The 26,272-nt window shown below is 40.4% G+C and overlaps 1 protein-coding gene across 9 annotated transcripts in view; it reads left to right on the top strand.

Annotated features, from left to right (window-relative positions):
- NPAS2 (neuronal PAS domain protein 2) overlaps positions 1-26,272 on the top strand; it is a 168,102-nt gene that overhangs the window by 117,164 nt on the left and 24,666 nt on the right. For all 9 annotated transcript variants that reach the window (XM_040425044.1, XM_040425042.1, XM_040425043.1 and 6 more), the window contains 6 exons: positions 10,522-10,640; positions 13,162-13,244; positions 13,852-13,958; positions 18,704-18,851; positions 22,438-22,522; positions 25,080-25,215. In XM_040425044.1, the coding sequence (XP_040280978.1) occupies positions 10,522-10,640; positions 13,162-13,244; positions 13,852-13,958; positions 18,704-18,851; positions 22,438-22,522; positions 25,080-25,215 (678 nt within the window). The remainder of the gene's footprint in view (positions 1-10,521; positions 10,641-13,161; positions 13,245-13,851; positions 13,959-18,703; positions 18,852-22,437; positions 22,523-25,079; positions 25,216-26,272) is intronic.

The following is a 26,272-nucleotide window of genomic DNA, read 5'->3' as shown; positions in this document are numbered from 1 at the left end:
TCTTAAAAAGCCCCTTTAAGTGAGAACTCATGATTGAAAGAGGTGCAGACAAGCCTTAGGCCATACACCTGGGTCTGTAACACATGATCTGCCAGTTAGCAGTGTAGATGAAAAACACTTGCCATAAATATGCATCATCTAAGGGCCTAAATCAGCAAAGATACTGCGGGGTACCACAGGCAGTTTGAGGTCAGTCTACCGTTAAGCTCTACGTCACCTAGTCCAAGAATCCTGATAGCAGCTGGTGACCAAGACCAGCCATCCCACTGCCTGTAAACAACAATACTGTGTGTTGTGAGGAAGGGTAAACCGAGACTGATTGGGCCTGTGCACTATGCTGTTGCAGTTCATATGGTGTCCTGCAGGTGGAAGGGCTTCATAAGAACTTAGCAATGAATTGCAAAGGTAATTAATTGCAGTATAAAGGAATGGCAATGTAATAATTGCTATGTGTAGTCACCTAGGGTGATAGAAAAAAAATAAAAAATAAAGTTTTAAAAAATATATCAAAATTTAAATCACCCCATTCCCCATAATTAAAATGAAAAATAACAGAAAAACACCAAAATGGACAATTTGCCATATTCTTTTCGCTTTACATCCTCCAAAAAATTGAATTAAAAATTAAGTAAAAAGTGATTAAAATATCATACACACTCCAAATGGTACCAATAAAAACTAAAGATCCGACAAAAAAAAGAAGAAAAACTGCCACAGGAGGACATAGTTTTAAATTAGAGGGGCAAAGGTTTAAAAGTAATATCAGGAAGTATTACTTTACTGAGAGAGTAGTGGATGCATGGAATAGCCCTACTGCAGAAGTGGTAGCTGCAAATACAGTGAAGGAGTTTAAGCATGCATGGGATAGGCATAAGGCCATCCTTCATATAAGATAGGGCCAAGGGCTATTCATAGTATTCATTATATTGGGCAGACTAGATGGGCCAAATGGTTCTTATCTGCCGACACATTCTATGTTTCTAAAATGAGCCTTCACACAGCACCGCAGACATAACTTTTCCAAATTATTATTTTTTCATTATTAAAACAAAAATTATGTAATGTGTTATCTTTGTAATTGTACTGACCCGCAGAATCAGGGGACCAGGTCAGTTTTGCCGCACAGGAAACTCCACATAAAAACAAAGCCCATAAAACTGTGACTAAATTGCATAATTACACCCCATTTGAAATTTTTTCCAGCTTCCCACTACATTGTACGCAATGTTAAATGGTGCCATTAGAAAGTACAACTTGTCCAGCGGGAAAAAAAAGCTGTCATATGATTATGTGAACTGAAAAATAAAAAAGTTATGGATCCTGGAAGACAAGGAGTAAAAAATGGAAAATGAAGGGCTTAAAACAGTTATTAGCAGCCTTTCTGGGCTTTGGGTTTGAAAACTATTTGTGTCCTCTTTAAAGAGTTATTCCAGGATTTGTTCTTGTTTAAAGTAAGCCCCTTGGTGTAGGGTACTTAAGGAAAGAACCATCCTCATCTGCTCCTTAACTCTTTGGTCCTGTGCCCTGGCTCTGTTTGGCGATCTTCCGGTGCCTGGCTTCTTTAACAGACAGGATTATGTCTGCTGCAGCCAGTGACTGGTCCTTGTATTGACGTGTCCCCCAACATCACATCACTGCTGGGTCAGATGCCACTTGGGGACATGCCACAGCTGAGGCCAGTCATTGGATGCAGCGGCACATATCACCCCACCAGTATCCTGGCCGGAAGTAAAAAGGCGGGGACTTGAAGATCACCTAACTGAGCCACAGCAAAGGACTGGAGTGGTGGGGAGCAGGGGAGTATTATTCCTTCCTTAGGTGTCACATGCCAGGGGGCTTACTTTAAAAGAGGCCTAATCCTGTGTAAGGGATCGCTGTACTTGGGGGTCATTCTCATAAGAATCGTTGTCCACCGCAGCTTTCGGGGCCAAACATTGCATTTATTGGGACATTTTTCATACACGGAACATTCCAGTTAATAATCACTGGGGTTCCCACATACATCAAAACAAAACAAATACCTGCCCGGCTGGGCTCTCACTACACCTGTTAACGTGGCCCTACAGAACCCTGTTCACACACAGGAACCCATATGCGGCTTTTTCTCAGCCTGTAGTTCCCCAGCCTCTCCGGCTGTAATCAGTCCCGTACCTGTATGGGGAAGTGTGGCCCAACAGTCCTCCTTTGTGACCCTTCAATCCCGGCGTAACGGCGTTCCCCAAACTTCGGGCTGTCATAGTGCCCCAGGGTCTCTCAGCCTGGTGAGCTGAGACCACGCACAGAGCTTCTGCTCTGGGTCTCTGTATCTCACAGCGTATCTCTCCCCAGACTGACCTACTCTGAGGCACTTTATGCCAGCCTGATTACAGCAGGCCTCACCTGCGATCACCACAGATAGAAAGGAAAATCTGTACTGGAAGGGTGTGGACTGGCAACTCCCTCTACCAAGCATAGCCACCAGTCCAAGTAAAATCCAGCCCAGAAAATGTATACAAACTATGCTTTGCTGAGACTGTTGCCACTCTCTGGATTTTATCTGTCTCACCCATCTGAGGTACCTGAAGTGGGACAACACACCTTCCAGCACTGTTCACATTACCACACCTGGAATAAACCCTTTAAGCCCTTTGGAGTGATTCCTGATCAAACTTTGTTAATAAGTATACAACCTACAAAGAAACTGCCAGACCGCATTAAAATACCAATTTATTAAACATGATTCAAAGGACAATACATGATAAAACAAACAAAACAAGTGCAGGGACAAGGCGACATCATCAGAGGAGAACACACTGGCTCCACATCATGGTTAAGAAAATAAAGTGCAAGTGCAATTATATCAATACAATCGATCACAAAGGCAGAATGTATCACCCATGTTGTGTCTCCTCCGGGACGGAGATAGTGTCAGCAGCATCGAAAAATTTAATAGCGCATGTGCAGGCCTGCGTTACAATGCAACTTGATAAAAAGAAAAAGGAAAATTAGAAAAAAGAGTAAAAGGAAAAAAGGAAGGGAAACAAAATTTGCATAGTATGCAAACAGAATAGTGAAACTTGTAGGGTTGTGACCAACCTAAAAAAACATCCATAATTAATTACATAGGAAACCGCATTGAAAACATGATTAAAGTGAACGTGATTATAAAAATTGTGAATAAATGTGCAACCATGATGCAAAAAATGATATAAAGAATCAATTGATATAAGTGAAGTGATATGAAAAAATGTGAAACAGATTACCGGTATGTAAGTGAAGGTGATGTGAATGAATGAATAAAGAAAAAATAAAGAAAAAAATATAAAAATATTAGAAAAGATAAAAGATGATGAAGTTAATGTGTGAATATGGTGTGTGAATTAATATGTGAACATAATTTAAATAAGTTAATCCTTGCTCATATGATCATAAGAATTGTGAATTGAATAAAAACTGATGAGTGAAAAAATGATATTAAATAAAAAATGTTAAATAAATTGATAAAAAATATATATTTTTTCATATTTGCTCTGCAAAGAGATCATAAGGTCCAGCAATAAATTTATAATCCTAAAAGGTGGATGGTAGGTTAATTACATATATCAACAGCACTAATTAAATACATAATAAATATAACATTTAAAAATAAAAAAACATTAAAAACAATAAGCATGTGCTGACCCAGGAAATTTTTATAGGAAATACGAAAAGCCAGTGGACTCATTGAGTCCATTAGGGCACAATGTATTCAATTTCCAAATCCTTTTACATTCCAATTGAGCAAGTTTCTTTGATATGCTTCCACCCCGAACATTTTTAGGTACACAATCTATTCCTCAATCAAGGTAAAGAAATTCATCCGTGATTGTAATGACTTTCAATCTAAGAAGATATACAAATGGAAATACAAGGATAAGACATCATTAAGAAGAGAGGGTACTACAGTTCGCAATCGTACATCCTCCATTTCATCTCTATCTTCAGTCTCAGACTATTTGGAATCCACAGGCAGAATGACAAGATCCAGTTCCTCAAAAAGAAAGGAGGCTCCTGGGCCTATATTCAATGGGAAGAGGAGGAATTTCCTGGAGAGGAAGGGTGACAAATAACAGGACACTTTGAAGCGGTGAAGGATTTGCATATCTTTGCACGCTCGTTACTTCTTAAGAGGTGGCATTACAAAGAGGAGGACACTGATATCCTTACCACGAAAGAAGAACAAGAATCTGTGCGTACATTGGAAGAGTTGCTGGATAAAAATGAAAAAGCCAGAGACAAGGAGATTCCACCATCAATTAAATGGATGATGAAGCGGATCCTGGACAAGGCCCTGGATGATGATGTGATATCTAAACCCCTGTATGACTCTCTTATTGTGAAAGAACCTACCATACCAACATTACAGGGAGTGCAGAATTATTAGGCAAGTTGTATTTTTGAGGATTAATTTTATTATTGAACAACAACCATGTTCTCAATGAACCCAAAAAACTCATTAATATCAAAGCTGAATATTTTTGGAAGTAGTTTTTAGTTTGTTTTTAGTTTTAGCTATTTTAGGGGGATATCTGTGTGTGCAGGTGACTATTACTGTGCATAATTATTAGGCAACTTAACAAAAAACAAATATATACCCATTTCAATTATTTATTTTTACCAGTGAAACCAATATAACATCTCAACATTCACAAATATACATTTCTGACATTCAAAAACAAAACAAAAACAAATCAGTGACCAATATAGCCACCTTTCTTTGCAAGGACACTCAAAAGCCTGCCATCCATGGATTCTGTCAGTGTTTTGATCTGTTCACCATCAACATTGCGTGCAGCAGCAACCACAGCCTCCCAGACACTGTTCAGAGAGGTGTACTGTTTTCCCTCCTTGTAAATCTCACATTTGATGATGGACCACAGGTTCTCAATGGGGTTCAGATCAGGTGAACAAGGAGGCCATGTCATTAGATTTCTTCTTTTATACCCTTTCTTGCCAGCCACGCTGTGGAGTACTTGGACGCGTGTGATGGAGCATTGTCCTGCATGAAAATCATGTTTTTCTTGAAGGATGCAGACTTCTTCCTGTACCACTGCTTGAAGAAGGTGTCTTCCAGAAACTGGCAGTAGGACTGGGAGTTGAGCTTGACTCCATCCTCAACCCGAAAAGGCCCCACAAGCTCATCTTTGATGATACCAGCCCAAACCAGTACTCCACCTCCACCTTGCTGGCGTCTGAGTCGGACTGGAGCTCTCTGCCCTTTACCAATCCAGCCACGGGCCCATCCATCTGGTCCATCAAGACTCACTCTCATTTCATCAGTCCATAAAACCTTAGAAAAATCAGTCTTGAGATATTTCTTGGCCCAGTCTTGACGTTTCAGCTTGTGTGTCTTGTTCAGTGGTGGTCGTCTTTCAGCCTTTCTTACCTTGGCCATGTCTCTGAGTATTGCACACCTTGTGCTTTTGGGCACTCCAGTGATGTTGCAGCTCTGAAATATAGCCAAACTGGTGGCAAGTGGCCTCTTGGCAGCTGCACGCTTGACTTTTCTCAGTTCATGGGCAGTTATTTAGCGCCTTGGTTTTTCCACACGCTTCTTGCAACCCTGTTGACTATTTTGAATGAAAGGCTTGATTGTTCGATGATCACGCTTCAGAAGCTTTGCAATTTTAAGAGTGCTGCATCCCTCTGCAAGATATCTCACTATGTTTGACTTTTCTGAGCCTGTCAAGTCCTTCTTTTGACCCATTTTGCCAAAGGAAAGGAAGTTGCCTAATAATTATGCACACCTAATATAGGGTGTTGATGTCATTAGACCACACCCCTTCTCATTACAGAGATGCACATCACCTAATATGCTTAATTGGTAGCAGGCTTTCGAGCCTATACAGCTTGGAGTAAGACAACATGCATAAAGAGGATGATGTGGTCAAAATACTCATTTGCCTAATAATTCTGCACGCAGTGTATACCTTCTGCCAAAGAATAATAAGAATGAACAAATACCTCCAGGTCCGAAGGGGTGAAATGGCTCGATTGTGACAAGTGTTAGGAAGCCAACTTCAGTGAATTACTTTCTTCACGCTTCCTCCTCCCATCCTCCACAATTGATCAGAACGATTTCAATTGGACAATTCCTTAGAAGATGTAGAATATGCTACACTGATCATAATTTTGAAGAATATGCGAATGACTTGAAACAGCGCTTTTCCAATCGTGGATATAGTCAACGATTCATCAAATATGCTTATAGGAGGGCAAAATCCTGCTCCCGCTCTGATCTTCTAAACGCTAAGACAAAGAAACCTAGAGATAAGGTGAGATTTATCACTAGTTATCACTCTAGATGGTCTGAGACGAAGGCATGTTTGGAAAAATACTGGCCAGTACTACTGACTGATCCGATTGTTGCAAAGTATGCCACGTCGGGCGCTTCGGTAGTAGCAAGAAGATCCAAAAACTTGAAAGATCATCTGGTAAAGAGTCTCTACATTAAACCGGTTCCTTCAATTTTTCCAGGGGTAGGGAAACCCAAATGGGGCTTTGTCCCATGTGGGAGATGTATAGGATGTACCAATATGGAAAGAGCTAAAGAATTTTGTGATGTTCGTGTCCAAAAGTGTATGTGAGTCTTACCACAAGGGAGTTGAAAGGGTACGTGAACATGTTCTTGATATTTCAACTGCTGTTAATGAAAGAGATGTGATGAGTTTGAAGCCTTGTCGCCAGACATTTCAAAATACATCATGCCTGTGATCCCAAAGGTTTGAAGGTCCGAGGAATAGATTGCGTACCTAAAAATGTTCGGGGTGGAAGCATATTAAAGAAACTTGCTCAATTGGAATGTAAATGGATTTGGAAATTGAATACATTGCGTCCTAATGGACTCAATGAGTCCACTGGCTTTTCGTCTTTCCTATAAGCAGTTCCTGGGTCAGCACATGCTTATTGTTTTTAATGTTTTTTAATCATGAAATGTTATATTTATTATGTGTTTAATTAGTGTTGTTGATATAGGTAATTAACCTACCATCTACCTTTTAGGATTATAAATATATTGCTGGACCTTATGATCTGTTTGCTGCGCAAATATGAAAAAAAACATTTTTTTATCATTTTCTTTTACATTTTTTATTTGTATTTAATATCATTTTTTCATTCAACAATTTTTATTCAATTCACAATTCTCATGATTATATGAGCAAGGAATAACTGATTTCAAGTATGTTCACATAATTCACACACCATATTCACACATTCGCTTCATCATCTTTTATCTTTTCTAATATTTTTATATTTTTTACTTTTCTTTTTTCTTTATTCATTCATTCACATCACCTTCACTTACATAATCTGCTTCACAGTTTTTCATATCACTTCACTTATATCAATTGATTCTTATATAATTTTTTTTTATAATCACGTTCACTTTAATCATGTTTTCAATGCGCTTTCTTATGTAATTGATTATGGATGTTTTTTAAGGTTGGTCACAACCCTACAAGTTTCACTATTCTGTTTGCATACTATGCACATTTTGTTTCCCTTCTATATTTCCTTTCACTCTTTTTTCAAATTTTCCTTTTTCTTTTTATCAAGTTGCGCTGTAACGCAGGCCTGGCCATGCGCTATTCAATTTTTCGAAGCTGCTGACACTATCTCCGTAATCTCGCGGGATGTGATGGTGCCACCATGTGGTCCAATGTAGATCACGTGATTTATTGTCACGTGATCCGTCGCATCACAAAGCGGCGGCCCCCGATATCATTCTCATATTTGGTCCAGGTGTGCACGCTAATATAACCAGCGCTAGGATTGGTTGGTGGAGGTATTTATTGTTAGTCTCATGGTGATGATGCCACCCCCAGACGAAGGTTTGCTGAAACGCGCGTTGGGGTTGGCGCCATCCCGGAGTAGACACAACATGGGTGATACATTCTGCCTTTGTGATCGATTGTATTGATATAATTGCACTTTCACTTTATTTTCTTTACCACGATGTGGAGCAGTATGAATTATTGCCTCTGGTGATGTCGCCTTGTCCCTGCACTTGTTTTGTTTGTTTAATCATGTATTGTCCTTTAAATCATGTTTAATAAATTGGTATTGTATTTTCATGCGGTCTGGCAGTTTCTTTGTAGGTTGCATAGTTGATTTATGCCATAGGCATGTGTTTAGTCAGACATAACTGTTGATCTTGTTGCGGTAATTGGCCTAGTTTTATTGGTATAATTTGTTAATAAGTAGTAAAACTTTAGACAGCAATCTTTATTGTCGTCAGAAATGTATATGGTTGACAAGTTACGTCGGTTTTTGCTCTTATCCTCATAAACATTCTTTTGCTATGACTACATCAACAAAAGCCAGTGAGTAATCCAATCATAATTCTCTGTACTTTGCTTGCCTTGCTTTATTCCATACACCAGCAATTGTAATGCCAGTGGTGTCTTTCCAAATAGGTCATCCTCTGTAGAAATCCCTTAGTGTGCCTTCCAGAAACCACACTCCATTTCCTTCACATCCCTCTCAGTCAGTGATAATGATTGCCCTTATTTCACCTCTGAAGTCTGAAGCCTACTTATACCGTGTACAAAAATTAGGGAGGGGTGCATATTTGTGTACTGAAAACTGCTGCCTGATGTGTCTGCTGCAGTCTGCTGTAGTATACAGAATGCAAAACAAAACCCGATTTTAGTTGGTTTGTGTAAGGATTGCATTATTTTTAAATGGCTTTATACTCAATAAAGGTTACATGTATTCCACAGCATTTTGTAAATCAGAGGGTACATGCACAAATAAAATCAGACATAGGGTCCTGCTTGTAAGAATTTCAAATCTATGAGGAAACGGGTCCTGTTTTGTACAATGGTCCATGCATCTTTTATAGAATACAGGCTAGTAGACATAAAACTTCATGAACTAGACATCTAGCCAGGATCTTTTTATGCAGATGTGAAGTGCATATGGGTGCAAGAGTGTAACAGAGAAGAGTTAGAGTAGGGAGGGTAACCAGAGAGGATTTAGATTGGGAAATGTGATAGAACTGCCTAAAGGCTGTATTACATTGACTGATGCTCCAGACGATAATCACTAACTAGCATCCGCATGAAAGCTCGTTAGCAATCATCTCGCAGTGTTAATACTGCCGCCGATTGCCCAGTGAATGAGGAAACGCTTGTCGCTCAGGCAATTCAGGTTTTTAAGCATGCTTAAAAATCAGGTCTTACTGGCAGCAGATCATACTGTCCGTTGCTGCAGAGGAAATCACTGCATGCAATAGCAACGGTCTCCTCCGCTAGCTAGTAAGCGATTGCCCCGAGGGACCGCTTCCCTCCACGCAATCGCTTGCTGATCTACCTGTCTCATACAGGCTTAGCCATGCGGAACAGCCAGACTGCAGTCAAGAACCGCACAGCCTATTAGCCCGCAGCTTCCTTTCATTTAACTAATGAAGACAACACTGCATAGTTGCATAGGTATTGAAGGTGCCACGTGGTTCGTGACCGCAGCATGGCCGCTCCTTGTGGCTGTACCCTAAAAATATATATTTTTTTACGGCATGCTCTAAGGGGTTGGCCAGTTTCCTATATTGATGACCAATCCTCAGGATAAGTCATCAATATCAGATCGGGGGAGGGTGCTTGGAGCCGGACCGCTGCCGATCAGCTGTTTGAAGGGAACGCAGTGCTTGTACGAGCAGCCCCAATTACACTTGCAGCAGCGAGCAGGTGTAATTGCTCAACGTTGCGATGTCAACGGCATACGCGTAAACAGTGAAGAGAAGGCAGCAGTCGTATGAGTGCTGCTTTGTCTTCAAACAGCCGATCTGATACTGATGACCTATTCTGAGCATAGTATTTCAGTATATGGCGTAAAGGATAGATATGAGCTGAACATAATTCTTAGACAACAGACATACTTCCTAGACTAAATGGTAATATCAGGTGTAGGTAGATTAGGACATTAACCTAGCTATGTATTATGGATTATTATCCTAATCGTTATTATTTGGTAATGTGATAAGGGAGATACAGTAGTCTATGGAAAATGGTGCTACAGATCTAGTAGAGTTAAGAGTCAGTCATAACACGTTAACTAGATGTGATGTAACTCACCAATTCTGTGTGTTAACTTTGCTACATCTGTACCACAGCTTCAGAGTTTATGTTCCTGTGTTTTCAGGGTTATGCTTTTTTCACACTGTAGTACTTTAGTCCATATTTTGTAAACTACTGAAAAAATATTGCCCTCTAAAGGTGGCTTTATAGTGGCCATACACATTAGATGAATTTAAGCCAAGCCTACCAATTTCATTTGACTAATTTGAGTTATTTTTCGTGTTTTAAATCTTCTTAATTAATGGGGTGGGGGGATTATGTATTTATTTTTTTTATTCTGTTGACCATATGCTGCAGAATTTATGACACAGTGTCATTATGCAATATGTCTTTCCTTTTTCTCAGTACTAGGGCTGGTGTCAGATGGCTGTGTTTGTGTAATGTGCATGCACGCGACCTGCATAATATATCTATGTTATCATTTCAGTGCCTCTTTCTTCATGTAACGGCTTTGAAGGGGCTGTTTCCAGAACATACAGGGCACAGCTTGGTAAACAGGTCTACTTCATTGCTACAGTTCGACTTGCAACACCACAATTCTTAAAGGTGAGTGATGGCATCTTACCCAGTATTATGTTTACTATGTGTTCAAAGTTGAGTTGGACTGCAATGTGATGGGTACACCTTATAATATACCTATTGATTAAATTTCTTTTGACAAGTAGTAATGCATCTGATAGATTCCAAAACATAATATGAAGGGTTTCTTTTTGTTGTCTTAAATAAATATTGCATAATCAGTTTAACCAATAAAAGATATCACTTGAAAAGGTTTATCTCATGAAGCTGACTCTGGTCCATATGGACATTATAGATTGGGATCCCCTGCTCAGAATTTCCCCTTTGAGATAGAACAGAGAACCTTATGAAAGCATCCTATTCTGACTCAACAGTAGAAATGACTAACTGACTTTTCATTTTGCCAGGAAATTCCCATTAAAGGAACCTTTCAGCTTGAACATGTCTGATTTGCGAGCACCATGTTATACAGCAATAGATGTTGAGTAGACTGATATATCGTTTTTTGGGAAAAAATTCTGTATAACTTGTCAGTTATTCAGTTAAATTAATGATGTTTCCTATACTTAAAGTGTAACTATTGTTTCAGTTCATACACTTCATTAGGGAAAGATGTTTCTTTGCTCTAGAAAACAGGGTGTAGAGTCTTCTTAGCAAAGCTCTGAAAGTGTTGTTAAGGAAAGTCAGTCTTCAGAGTTTTATTGATAGCTGAAGACAACTTTTGTGTAAAATACAGAGTCTTCCAGTCTGACCCTTGTCACTACCATAGTTCCTGACTGTGTACATGTGCCCTATTGCTGCCCATAGCCTCTCCCATCTGACTGAAGACAGACTCCTTAGCAACGTTTATTTAGAGCTTTGCTAAGAAGACTCTTTAAATTAAACTACAGCTACACCAGTAGAAAGTGTTACTTATTGATTGAAAGCTACATCTTACACAGCTATGTCTGAGACAGCTGTCAGTCACTGAATAGGTGTCACGACCATGGTCATGGTCGTGACTTCCCCGCATGCAGTTGCCTGCGGCTTGGTCTGTTGTCAACCACATGGTGAGGACTGCTGGTATGTTACCTCACATGTGGTTGCCGCTGGCAACATGATTATATTCACAGTGTAGCAGCCTGAGCTGTTGCTAGGCAGCTTGCTGTGAAGGGCATGCGGTAGCACCTGGCAACCTCTCTTTGTATGTGTGCACTTTCCCTGTTTGTTGTGCACGAGGTTGTTGTATGTGTGTACTGTGAGACTTTCCTGCACTTGCGGTTGTCCGTGGCAACGTGTGGATTTGTGTACATGTGGTGGCAGTGTCTCGGCCTTCTGGCTGTTTCCTAGGACATGGTTGCCACGCATGTCGTTGCCGGCGGTAACAGCTCCAGTGTGTTTATTGTGTGTGTATTCCCCTTTAAGTGGTTTCACTTCCCTGGTTGCTGTTGGAAGGGTTAATTCCCTCTCCAGTGTGTGTCTGTGTGGGTGTGGCCACTTTGGGCTATAAAGCCTCTGTGGAGACCTGAAGCTGAGGGGTACTCCAGTCTTGTAGTAAGCTGGAGGCATCCTCCTGATCTCTAATACCATCTGCCAGTGAGGGCCACCCTTGTGGTCATAAACCTATGTATTGATGTTATTTTATGTTTATGTGGTGTCTGTTATTTTTGCAGCTATGGATCTGGGTTCCTGTGTGTTTATGTGTGTGTGCTGTGTCCTGTTATGTTTGGGTGTGGACATCAGCTTGTTAGCACGGGATCCAGTCAGTGTTTCTGTGGCAGGTAGGTGTGGAAGTGCTTTTCAATCTCCTGCCATATCCATAGGCTGTTTATGTTTCTCGTTTCAGGCAGCTTGGCCAGTTTAGACTCCTGTTCGTCCGTATCCAGGAGGAACAGGTTGTCTTATCCTGCTCCTTGCTCAGGGATCCGTCCAGGGTTAGTAGGGAAGCGAGGTTCCTGAGTATGAGCCCTCCTACCATCAAAGGTCGGCTCATACAGATAGGAGTCAGGGTCAGATTAGGGATGCGATAGGAGGTGACCTGCTCCCTAAATCTGTTGTCCTGGTCAAGCAGCTTCCATTTAAGTTAACATCACACGGATTAGAGTTACCCCCACTCTAATCCGTGACAATAGGACTGCCACTGGACTCCTATGTTCACAAAAAGTAGAGATTTACGGTAAATGAAAATATTATGTCCTACTGAATCTTTCCCAACAAACAATATATCCTATGCTCAGCTCCTCTTGCGCTATACCATGCTGCCAAAGATAGGAATGCATGAACAATGTGACAGGTTCCCTTTAACTATAAACTTTTGGTTTACAAATAGAATCTTTGATATTATATTTGTTTTTGACTCAGTGTAGAAGGAACCTGGTTAGAAGAAAAAGTGAGTATGAGTGAATCCTAGAAAATACCTTAATGGGATTTGCAGGTATCTAAGATTGATGACACGTGGTGTTGGTTGATATTCAGCTATTGCTTATGTATCACACGGCAATAACTTGAGCTTATTTTGTGTGATTAAAAGTAAACTGTGTGACTTAATGCTTGGTTCTTTAATTGTCAGGAAATTTGTACTGTTGAGGAATCATTTGAAGAATTTACATCAAGGCATAGTCTTGAGTGGAAATTTCTATCTCTTGACCACAGGTGAGTATAAGTGCATGGACCACAGCACTGATATTCCTGTCAACCTATGCTTTTATACTTGGCTAAACCAGAAATTCCAGACACTGAATTTCTGTTCTCTTAAAGGGGTCATCAAAGATTTTTATAATGATGACCTGTCCTGAGCATAGGCCATCAGTATCTGATTACTGTGATCTGACGTTCCGCTACCTTGTTGATCAGCTCTTCTGAAGTAGTTCCAGCATCTAAACTGCACCACTCTATCCTCTATGTAATGAACAGAGCTGGTTAGTACCGGAATAACTTCGGAACAGCTGAGCAATAGGGTTGTGTGGTGTCGGACCTCCAGGGGACAGGCCATCAATATAAAAATCCTGGACAGCCCAATTAAAGTTGTGAAATAGATCTTCATTTTGTATTGTAATGAATACAGTATCAGTTTCAATTATCTAATGCTAGAGTAACCCCCAAACCAGGTAATATTCTTTTACTTTCTTTAAAAAACAATCTTTGTTGTACAAAATGAATGTTGAACATCTTGTCTGAAATGGCCTAAAAACAGAATGCAGAATGGGGTGCATCTATGGACTCTACCACTTACCCTTTAAGCATTTTTTGTTCTATATAGGGCTCCACCAATCATAGGATACTTACCTATTGAAGTTCTTGGCACATCAGGATATGATTACTATCATGTAGATGACCTAGAGATATTAGCCAAGTGTCACGAACATTGTAAGTAATCTAATTCTAGAAAATAAAAATATGTTTGTGTCTTTGCTCCTCTATACCATGGATCTGAAGAAACGCCTGTTAATAAAAGTCATGAGCTCAGTCTGGCACCTTACTGATGTTGATCGGCTGTTCAAAAGTGTCTTGAGTGCAGAAATAGGATTCAAAGATGCACAGTTGTAGAATGCTGTTGTGTAATAGACAGGGTTGGTTGCAGCAGCACTGCTCCCAATGAATGGGAGCAGTGCTGCAGTGGTCAGTAGACAGAGCTGTGTAGCTTCTGGGCAGCTAGTCATTGGGGGTGCAGGGTTTCAGGCCCGGCCAATCTGATGTTAATGGCATGTCCTGAGGATGGGTGATCATTTGTTAGGTCCTGGGTTTTCACACATGTTAATATTGAAACCTTTTCTTATGATAGGCCATAAATATTTGATCAGTGAGTGCCCAACGCTCCACACTTCCGCTGATCAGCTATACATAATTGGTAACTGCAGCGCTCCTCCCACTGAAGTTATTTGGACCACAGCTGCAATTACAAGTTCCTTCTACTACACAGTAGACTTTGCTGTGTAGTTCTGTTGGCAGACCTACTGCAGAATATCTGATCTACAGGAATACAGGTTTTTGAACCCCTGCTGATCAGATGATGACCCATCCTGAGGATAGACCATCAATATTAAAAATCCTGGAGAACCCCTTTAAGATTTCTATAAAATGAAAGCAAATAGAGACCCTGAAAGCTGCGAGAAATCAATATAAAACATGTATTTGAAAACTGTACAACTTTTCATTATAAAATACAAAAAATAACATTTATTTACTAAAACTGGAATACCCTTTTAATGCCATTATTTGTCACTCTGGTTCCATCTATTTTAAATACTTTGATTGCAATGGTTGGGGTCTTATTATCTATCAATGCTTAGAACCATCTATACTCAAAGGCTTATCTTCTATATTGTAAAATATAGATTGTTGTAATGAATTCTAATGTAAAAAAAAAGTAATGAGCAAAACAACAGGTTCTCACAATTGCTAGGCATAGGCTTTTGGCTTGAATATTTGCCAGACTCTATGTTTTAACTCTCATTTATAACTACTTCTAGAAGTTATGAATGAATTGCTAGCAGTTTGCTATGAAGGTCCAGATGGGTGTCTCTAATGGGAGGCGGTGTCCTGCACATTCTGACAATATCCAATCAGTGCTCCCAGTATCTGACTGTGAATGGACAAACCCTTAACTGGTAACACCCATCTGGACCTTCAGTGCAAATTGCTGGCAAACATCTAGCATGAATAATAAAGGAAAGGTACAACATAAACTTATAAGAATAGATTCTCAAGAATCAGTATTATATGGGGAATGCAAGTAGTTGCTAAAACAGACTGTCACGAGGGTGTCGAGGACCACGCCTGACTCCGTTATACCCGGGGTCAGGAAGTCGCAGCGGTTGGCTGCACGCTCTATTTAAGATAGGGCTGTTTTCCTTATGGTAGCTTTCTGGGTTTGCTTAGCAAACCCTTTTGGCTCACTCAGGGATCCGTAGCTCCTTCTCCTCAGCTGTTCCTTGTCCAGCACTCCCAGACCTCCTTATATTCCTCTCTCACACTTCTCTGGTTGCCAGAGATAGAGCTTCCTGCCTGGACATCTATTCTGACCTTCTGGAGCTGTGTTGCTGCGTTCGCTGGTAGTTGGTCCAGTACGCTACCCTCCAGATCCCTGTTGGACCTTTTTGGTTTATTGTGGTCGCCCACCTGGGTGTATGTGTTTGTATGTTTTGTCTGTCCTCTCCCTGGTGTTTCCCTCTTAGTGATAGTGGTGTGGACTAGCGATCCCACCGGCCTGTTCACTATCCAGGGCTCATATTAGGGAAAGCCAGGGTTTAGGCACGCGATCGCCGCACGGGTGAGAAACCCGTCTAGGGACGTCAGGGCAGTCAGGTGCCAGCCGCAAGGTGAGTTAGGGGTCACCACCTTTCCCTCTCCCTTGGGCAGGGCTTTCCCTGTTTTCCTCCCTGTGCGTGTCGTCGGTCGTTACACAGACATGTACAGAGGAGTTACAGGTCCTCTTTAAAAAAAACAATGTGCAACTTCTACAGTTCAATTCTACATAAAAATTCTTATAAAACTTCTTATTCACATGTTGAAATGCTGATAAACTGAAGTGTATTAAAGGGGTTGTCTCGCTTTATCAAATGGCCAGTGGCCCTGCTAGTAGCAGACTATGCAGGGCCACTCCTGCAAATGGTAACCCTCAGATGTGTCCTTATGCATAAACTCCCAGCAGGAATGGTAAAAGAATGGCAGAACATACAGTTCTAAGAAAAGATGCTCCAGAATTTTTATTGCATACAATTAGTTACTAAAACAGACATCAGGAGAAGTTATAGGTCCTGTTTAAATATAAAAGGGGGGATTTATCAAACTGGTGTAAAGTAGAACTGGTTAGTTGCCCATTGCAACCAATCAGATTCCACCCATCATTTTGCAGAGCTCCTTTGGAAAATGAAAGTTGGAATCTGATTGGTTGCTATGGGCAACTAAGCCATTTATACTTTATACCAGTTTGATAAATCTCTCCCAATAAATTTCAAGTTTTGCAAATCTTTTCCCACAAAGGATATATATCAATCTGCCCAGCTCCCCCTGCTCTATAACACGATGCCTGCAGATTGGACTGCATTTTATGGTGACAGGTTTCCTTTAATCCAATTTACACATTGCTGCCCATAGCTATTTCATTTCTTGGACTGTGTGTTTTTCAAATGGCATTTGCAGGAGCTACATGAAACACGCAAAAATATGTTTTTTCTGCACCCATACACTTGAATGAGTCTTGGACGAAAAAGAATAGTGCTTACTGAAACAAACTTTTGACTTTAAAGGCTATCTACACCTTTGGGGGCAATTTTATTTTTTTATTATTGCATTGTAATTATTTTGAGCAAAAAATTATTTTTTCAATTGGTCTTTACTAGAGATGAGCGAATTTCATATTTTGAAATTTGTTCACACTTCGTTTGTTGGTAAAAGGTGAATTGCGTTATGGATTCCGTTACGGACCATAACGCAATTCTATGACGAAATGCATAACGGAATGCCTTTAGAGGCATTCCGTCATAATAGAAGTCTATGGGCTGCAAAACGGATCCGTCCCGTTTCCGTTATGCAGGGGAGTACTCTCCTGCATAACGGAAACGGGACAGAGCCGTTTTGCAGCCCATAGACTTCTATTATGATGGAATGCCTCTAAAGGCATTCCATTATGCATTCCGTCATAGAATTGCGTTATGGTCCGTAACGGAATCCATAACGCAATTCACCTTTTACCAACAAACGAAGTGTGAACAAATTTCAAAATATGAAATTCGCTCATCTCTAGTCTGTACTAAAAATATGGAATCCTTTTTTGTGTACATAGCTGAGATGCTGTATTAGCTGCCTGTGGATTTTCCCTCTTTTTTTCCGTCAATTGGGGAGCGGAGAGGCTCCTTATCTTTTCTCTCTGATGTCATAAACACTCATTTTAGCTCTTATGCCTCATTCACACGTAGGGTGGCCACTCAGACCACCCTCAAATGAGGGACTTAAACCATCCTCCCGGCTCCCTGGTTAGGCCAAGTCCCCTCACACTCCGCAGCCGACGGGGATTTAAAAAATTAAGGTAAAATCAACGTCATGTCAGCTGCAGGGGTGGTAGGGAGGGTGACTTTCTTCCTGCAGCTCACTTTCAGACAGCACAGTGCTGCTGGCTGAGAGTGAGCTGTTCAAACGGACATCCCTGTGTCCGTCCAGGCCCTGTGCCGGATGAAGGACAGGGAATCTGAAAACGGGACTGTCCGGCCTAAAACCGGACCTCTGGCCACCCTATTCACACGTCAGTGTTCGGTCAGTGATTTCCATCAGTGATTTTGAGCCAAAACCAGGTGTGGCTCTAAACGCAGAACAGGTGCAGATCTTTCCCTTATACCGTATACCTAATCCTGGTTTTGGCTCCCAATCACTGATGGAAATCACTGACCAAAACACTGATGGCATTACTATGTGTCTTAAATAAGTGTTTATGACCTCTTAGTAGTTTAGAGATAAGGGTTATTAGCTGATGGACACAAAGTGAAAGTACCAGCCACACAGTTACAAGTTACAAATAATTTTCTAGCAGTTTGCAGTAAAGGTACTGCTGGGTGTTACCAGTAGTGGGTGTGTCTGGCAATTAATTCATAACTTATAGCAGAAATAACAAATGAATGGTAAAACATAAGAACAGACATGTCTGCAGAGGTGACAGGTCCTCTTTAAATGAAGGATTATTCAAGATTTTTGAATCATGAATGGTGTTGCAAATGTGTACTAGTACAAAACAAAGTAAAAATTATAAATGTGCTCTGAACTTATCATACCATTGGTTTTTGGTCACTCTGCAATGTAGAATCTACAAATGATAACTTTTGCCCTGGAACCTTGTATTACATATGCTTCATTGCACGTCCAAAAAATTTTGCAAACCATATTGCAAGTCTCTAGAGGTATTTTTCATACAAGTGCGCCTGTAGCATTGGGTTTATAAAGTAGGGGCTCCCGAAGGACTTAAGTTACCATCAGTCTTTTTAACCTTCACCTTATGACCAGTGGAATGTATTTGATTTGAAGTATATGTGTTAAATAATAGTCTTTGTCCAAGTAGTTTGAAAAGGATTGATATTCATTTGTTTATAAAAAAAAATAAAAAATGTAATTTCTTACAACAGTAATGCAATTTGGAAAAGGAAAGTCTTGCTGTTATCGGTTTCTTACCAAAGGTCAACAATGGATCTGGCTTCAGACTCATTACTATATTACTTACCATCAGTGGAATTCCAAGCCTGAGTTTATTGTATGCACACATTCTGTTGTGAGGTACAGTATGTCATGCCGGCTAGGCCTAGGTGGCATGTTCTCTTGATCTCCACTTGAACACCATGTTATTTTATGTCCAACGTTCTGTGCTGATTCATCTCTTGATACACCAAGGGGAAGACTTACCAATGGTTTCATACCACTATTGTGATTCCTTGATTGCTGATGTAACCTAAAAATTCATCCTCAATGAATCAATAGTCTCTAACTTTAGCTAGTTTCACACTAGTGTTTACAGATCCAGCAGGCTGTTCTGTTCAGGACACTGCTGGAATGCCGTCCAGCCCCATCCACTGCAATTGGGTTCAGCGGAGATCCAGCCAAAATCCGACAAATGTGCAGAGAATCGGCCAGACAAATACCACTGCATGCAGCGTTTTTTGTCTGGCTGATTCTTGGCATTCTGTGCCGAAAAAGCCTGCCAGAATGCTTTGCAGTGTGAAGGAGGTCTTACCTTCTTTAGAAATAGCACAGATAGACAGATATGTCATTCAAACTCAGCTAGGCTGGAAGCCAAAGGGGAGCTGCTCAGCAAACATTTCTCAACACAACTAGCTTTTTTTTTTATAAAACTACACTAGTAGGTGTGGTCAACTCAAGTAGGTGGGGCTAACACGTACTATAGGTGGGGCCAACAATACCATAGAGGGGCATTATATTCTGCTACACATTGGTATTTGGATCTGCAGCAGAACCAAATACCACAGTGTAGCACAATATACTTCCCCAGCAGAACCAAATACCATAGTGCACTACAATATGATACCCAGCAGAACATCTTGTTGCACTTTGTCATATTTGGTTCTGCTGAGGTATGGTAGTATTTTGTTCTGCACTGTGGTATTTGTTTGTGCTAAGGAAGTATATATACATCTGCTGTAGAACCGAATAACACAGTACACGATAAGATACTGCCCCAACAGAACCAAATACCACAAGGCAGCACAATATACTGCCCCACCAGCACAAAATACCTCCCCAGAAGCTGCCCCTCTGTGGTGGCCAGGACCAGCTGCCAAGTTCTCTCCTCTTCCTCCTCCACCAGTCTCTAAGATATGGAAGAGGAGGTTGAGGAAGGGAGATGCTGGTCACAGCAATGAGGCAGCTCAACTATCAGCATACTGTCTGCCAGAACTATCAAACATACAGGAGAATACAGCCCTACATACTTCCAGTGACGTCTCCTCTGATGCAGATGTTCTCTTTCCTCATCTTGTCCATTCGTTAAGGACCACTATGACAAAATCTTTTCTCAACAGAGTTTGCCCCACATTAGATTCTTCACTTTTCCATTATCCTCCCCACCTTCTTAAAACAAACTCCTCATCCTGCTGTGCTACCCAATGCCACCAAATATTATACTGCAGAAAAAGTAGTGCTCCCAGTAGTGATAATGCCCCATATTGCCTTCAGCAATAATAATAATAATTATAGTGCCCCTAGTTATAATGTTTACCCTAAATTCCCCCAGTAATAATATTATTACCCCCTTTATGTTCCCAGTAATAATAAAATCCCCTCCACATATTTGGGTGTGTGTAATGACCTGCCTGTGTCTGTAATGTATCCTCTATGGTGAACACCATTATGTGGCTCAATATGATACCAATAAAAAGTACAAGTTGTCACACAGAAATTAGGCCCTCACACAGAATGAAAAAAGTGTGGGTCTTGGGATTTTATTGGGCAAAAGTAGTAAAATGTAAAGGTGAACACTGCAAAATGCCTAATGTTAAAACTCAGTGGCGTTATTGCTGTTTTTTCCAATCAGCCCTTGAAAAGCGTTAAAGGGGTTATCCCATAAATAATGTAAAAAATGAGTACAATCTAGTACACGGCCCTGTACTTCCCATGGATCCAGAGATCTGCCCATTCACTGCCCTATTAGATTTATTTCAAGCTTAGAGGACGTGTCCTACCTCAGGGGTGTGTCCTTTATGCTGCAGCTGGTGGCAGTTGAAGCATGTGCTTCCATCTCAGTGAGCAGGACAGAGAAATTAGCAAAAGAGAAAACAGCATGTGTCACTATACAGATAGATTTTATTGAATAACTCAATAGCTATATAAAATTTTTTTTATTACATGCAGTTACAATAGTTATGTGTACTCCAAAATAGTGCCATTAAAAACTACAACTTGTCCTGCATAAAAATAAACCTCATATGGCTACATTGATGAAAAAAAAAGAAAAAAAGTTGCAGCTCTTGGAACGCAAAGATGATAAAAAATCACTTGGTCATGAAGGTCTAAAACAGGCTGGTCACTAAGGTGTTAAGTATACATACTGTATATCTGTGCAACAATTTTGAGAATGTGGAACACGTCTAGTAAATTTAGCACCATTTTAGCAAAACTCTTTTATATTTGTGCCAACAATTGTATCCTAGATCTTGGTGTAAGTTATGCCAGAACAGGGTAGTGCCACAGTAACAGTAACTGTAGTTTAAGGCAGGAACATAGCAGAAATAGAAAGGCTGTAACTTATCTTTTAATTCAAACACTGGCAGTGATTCATAATTTTATGTATGTTGTTAAAGGGGTATTCCCATCACATACAATGGGGGCATAGCGCTAGGATATGCCCCCATTGTCTGATAGGTGTGGGTCCCACCTCTGGGACCCGCACCTACAACGAGAATGGAGCGGGGAGAGCTGTGGCTGGAGGACCCCGGATTTCCCGGGGTCCGTCCACCACCAAGCGCTGCTCCCCGCTGCTCCCAAAGAAGTGAATGGGAGCGCACCGTGCACACGCGGCCCCTGCTCCTATTCATTTCTATAGGGCAAACGGAAATAGGCGAGCCAGCACTTGGCTATTTTTGGCGCCCCATAGAAATGAATGGACGGTGGCTGCGCATGCGCAGTGTGCCCTCCGTTCATTTCCCAGCTCCGTTCTCATTGTAGGTGCAGGTCCCAGATGTGGGACTTGCACCTATCAGACAATGGGGGCATATCCTAATGATATTCCCCCATTGTGTATGATGGTAAAACCCCTTTAATTTCAGCTAGGATATCTAGGTGAAGTGCCACATATTCAAAACTTCGAGTCTCATGAAGTTGTTTAGACAATACATTTTATTCAAATATATCTTTGCCTATATATATAGTATATATGTGTATATATATATATATATATATATATATATATATATATATATATATATATAGTATAGACACTGGGGGACATTTATCAAGACTGGCGCATCCATACTCCAGTGTCATTCTCCCTGCACTCAGGTGAGATGTGCCTAATTTATTAAGAGGCAGAAGCCTCTTTAACAAATCAGGCGCATCTCTGCCCTGCCGTGTGCCAGAAACTGAAGTCTATGCCACCTACAGGCGCCACTTTCTGGCAAAAGTTATAGTAAGAAAAGTGCAAAGAAGCTCAAAAAGTCAAAAATTACGGTGCACACATGGAGTGCGCCAAAATGTGCGAGTTTTTTACTCCACAATAGTGGCGTAAATAGTTTAGGAAATGTCACTCACTGTGCTCATCAAATACAACTAACTAGAATACACATCAAAATCTGTATGAAGATACCATCATGGGAACATGCCCATAAACTAACATTATGTTTCTTACAAGCAGTTATGCAGATGTTCGAGTGGAAAGGAGACAAAAAAAGAATAAGGATAATACCTCATCAAAAGCCATTGTCACGGCCACACTAAAGGTACTAATTCTAATTTTACATTTTTACACACCTGTAAAAAAAAAGATTTTTTTGCATTTCATAACATACAATTATTTTCATGCATTTCAAACATACAATTATTTACAAGCATTTGTAAAACAGTTTTTTCTTGACTTTTTAAAATCCCATAGTGAGGCCTATGGGAAAAATTCCAGAAAAAAACCCAAAACACTGGGGAACATTTACTAATAGACCACATAACAGTCACAACATTTATTGTTGTCTTAGACCCTTTTTGTGCCTTGCTGGGCAAGTGTAGCTTAACTCAGCAGAGATATGGCTTTGCAGAATGGGGGATCTTAAATTGTGATATCAAAATTACTCCTAAATTTTGGCACAAAATTAATAGGAGGTATAAAGTTAGATTAGACAGTCTAAAGGTGCATCAGATTTATCTTCCAGTATCAGTGACTGATAAATGTGGCTCATCTTTAGGCTAGTTTCACACTAGTGATTCAGAGCTCCTGTTTGGCATTACTAAAAGCTATGATAGATATGAATTTATCATGGTTAATGGGGCCGGCGGGCATTCAGGCAACTTCTAGCAATACTGGATCCGGAGATGTCCGGCAGGCTGTTCCCTGCTAGAACAGCCTGCCAGAGCTCTCGGGTGCTAGTGGGAATCAAGCCTTAGACCACCTATTTGTTGTCCTAAATTTTGGTCAGTATTAGTAAATTAGCCTCACTGTGTTTATCAATTTGCTAGAGACTTTTAAGCTACATCTGCCCACAATGTTCTTGACCTAAATATAAAAAATGCCACAAAAGAACACTGCAAAACCCTGTATGTAAGTTCAACCTACAGATAACTGTCACTTGCTTATTATCTTCAGATAAGTCCTGATGCTATAAAGCAGAGCTCTACTGTGATTTGTTCCTACTCACTTAAGTTATAAATACATTCGTTTATCACCCAAATATTATATAAAGCAGAATGTTCGGAATATTATCCTTCAGGCAACTGAATTAGATAAGTATAAGCAGTTTATGACATGCGAATTGATGTTGAGTCTTGAATCATTTAACCCACTTAGTAGCTTTCGCAATTGCACAGCAATAAAAATACATTCAAACAGAAAGGGACATAATTGGAGTAATCCATTGTAGTCATGTTACAGCAATGCCAATGGGTGGATTTTTGTCTTTTCCAGAAGTGATGTAAATGCTGTACTGGCGGCATGCCATCTGCTGTTGTAGAAGATACAACAGATACTGTAGCTAGATGTGCCTCTTGGTTTTCTGTAGCAAGTGAAATGTAAGAAGTTTAGTGATAGATTTTTCTTTGCAGAAGTAATATTGAAAAGTGATTAAGTTGTCTATAGTTGGTTCCCATTAATTTATTATTTCCCATAGTAGGAGCATGTAATAGCTACTTGACTAATAACCACTCTGCATTATTTGTCGATATAGGCTTCATTGTTTTAATCAGTCTCTATTCAATAGTTAAGAATTTCTCCTACAACTTCTCTCTCATCATTTTCAAAATTCATAACGGTTATTTACATTTATTGTAGAATATTAATTTAGCAACTGGCTCCTACTTCCAGATAATTCTGTAGTCTGTGTGTCCAGGACGCTGCTGTCTTCACTATCTTTCATGCATCAGTACAACTTTATTGCTGCTTTCCCCTACAGCACATGAGGGATCACCTCTCACTTGTACTGTCAGTCACCAATACTAAAGAGCATGTGATTCAGCTCCCCCTGCAATTTTCTGTGGTTGGTCTGATTTCTCACTTCACTTCTACATAGCCAATGAGGGACATTCATTGAAGAGTTTATGCCATATGTGTGCCATCATTTGTGGCTTTTTAGGTTTCTTGACACTTTTCCGAATTGGTGATAAAAGGGTGGCTTAGTGGGAGGGGTGAGACTTCACGTAGCCTGCTGAATTTACTATAACTTTCAACAGAAACTAGTGGATGTTATCGTTGAAGTCTGCGCCAGCCCCTGGCTGGTCTAGACTTCAGTTTCTGGTGCAGGGCAGAAATGTGCCTAATTTATTTAAGAGGCATCTTAATAAATTAGGCTCATCTCACGCCAGTACAGGGAGATCAAGACTGCTGTGTGCATATGCCAGTCTTGATTAATCTCCCCGTATGTGAGTCTGCCTCCTTTTGCAAACTGCCTTGTGTATGCCTTGCTCCCTATCTACAGTCTGTGTGAGCTGCCCATCTTGGATTCATTACCTCCCATCTACACTCTGATCTGCCATGTATAAACTCACCCCCTCCCTGCTGCTTTCTCTAAAGCTGAGAGAAGAGAGGAAGAGCTATTACAAACAGTAGTGCTCTGATGATTTATGTCATATTCAGCAGTACCACCAGTTAGGTCAAGGATTTACACTAACTTAGAAAGTTGCTCAATTTTGCATTTAGGAAGCAAATGAACTGTGAAACAAATCAGAGGTGTTTATAGCCTTTAACACACATTCACAAATAATCAAAATGACTGAAGGTAGTAGAGTAAGACCTTTGTGGAAGGATAGTGCCAATATATGCTAATTTTGTTTCTTTTTTTTAAAACATATTTTTAGGACAAAAGCCTAAGCGTGGACAGTGAAAAGCATTTTAATATGCTTAACGTTAGTGCCTCACAACTCAGTCGCAGTTGTTCCCCCACTGTTTCCTTAAGAAGTTCACATAAATCTTCTGAAGCTGCAGAACCTGCATGTAAGTCAAGATTTGTAAAGATTTTCAAGTTAATACTTTTTTCCAAGCCAATAATGGCGTTCATAAGAGAAATGTATTCGGGTTCAGTCGGAGGAGAAGGTTGTATCCAGCGAGCTGCCACCATTTTCCTCTCTTTATACAGCAGTCACTGTATACCCAGAATAGTAACCCTATGTTCATAGTCATATGCTATCCCATTGTGCATTTGTTATATTACCCACATCAACTTCCCATTGTGCTCGCATTCCCAAGGGGAAGTCTCGCAAAAATTCGACAAGCAGGCAATGATAGTTTTTAGAAATAACACCCTTGACTGCTGGAGATGCCACTGTGAAATCTAATAGTAAATGGGACACACATTCCAGAGGAATAAGCCTGGTTTGAGATTCCACCACATGTCTTGACTGTGGATACCTTTTTGTAGTAGTTGGATCATTTTTAAAGTTCTTTCCGGTGAATAGCCGGGCCAGATTCCATAACCCTTTCTTTTTCCACTGAGAAAATTCTTGAGAAAAGTAAAAGACCAGGAATTCATCCTTTCCTCCTGGTATTGCAAATAGAGGTCAAAGCAGCAGGCAGGCTGCCTAACTCGTGTGATGTGCACTTTATACTGGTGCTGCACTGAAGCTGCCAGCAGGATTGATGGTGACATGTAGCCGTAGCCTAAATTCTTTAGAGGCGCTGTGCCTATGCTGATTCCATGTGTAGTATACCACACACTGGGGGAGATTTATCAAACTGATGTAAGGAGCTCTGAAAAAAGAAAGGTGGAATTCTTTGCACCAATTTTGATAAATCTACCCCATTAAGCCAGATGGACAAGTTAGACGTAAGCATCTAGTCATGCACCACATTTATCATCCAGCCTGAGCCACAGTGATAAATTTGGTGCATATCTACTGGGCCTAGGTTTACATCAACTGCAGGGTTAGTTAATTTGCCCAACTGAGTATCTCATCCCCTCTATGAAATAAAAGCCATTAGTCTTTGCAGATACTTTTAACATAAAATGAAACTAACTGTAAAACACCAGTCAAGAATAGTCATACACAAATAC

The sequence above is a fragment of the Bufo bufo genome, chromosome 3, assembly GCF_905171765.1.
Source record: "Bufo bufo chromosome 3, aBufBuf1.1, whole genome shotgun sequence".
NCBI classification, from domain to species: Eukaryota; Metazoa; Chordata; class Amphibia; order Anura; family Bufonidae; genus Bufo; species Bufo bufo.
This window is presented reverse-complemented; position numbering and strand designations above follow the sequence as displayed.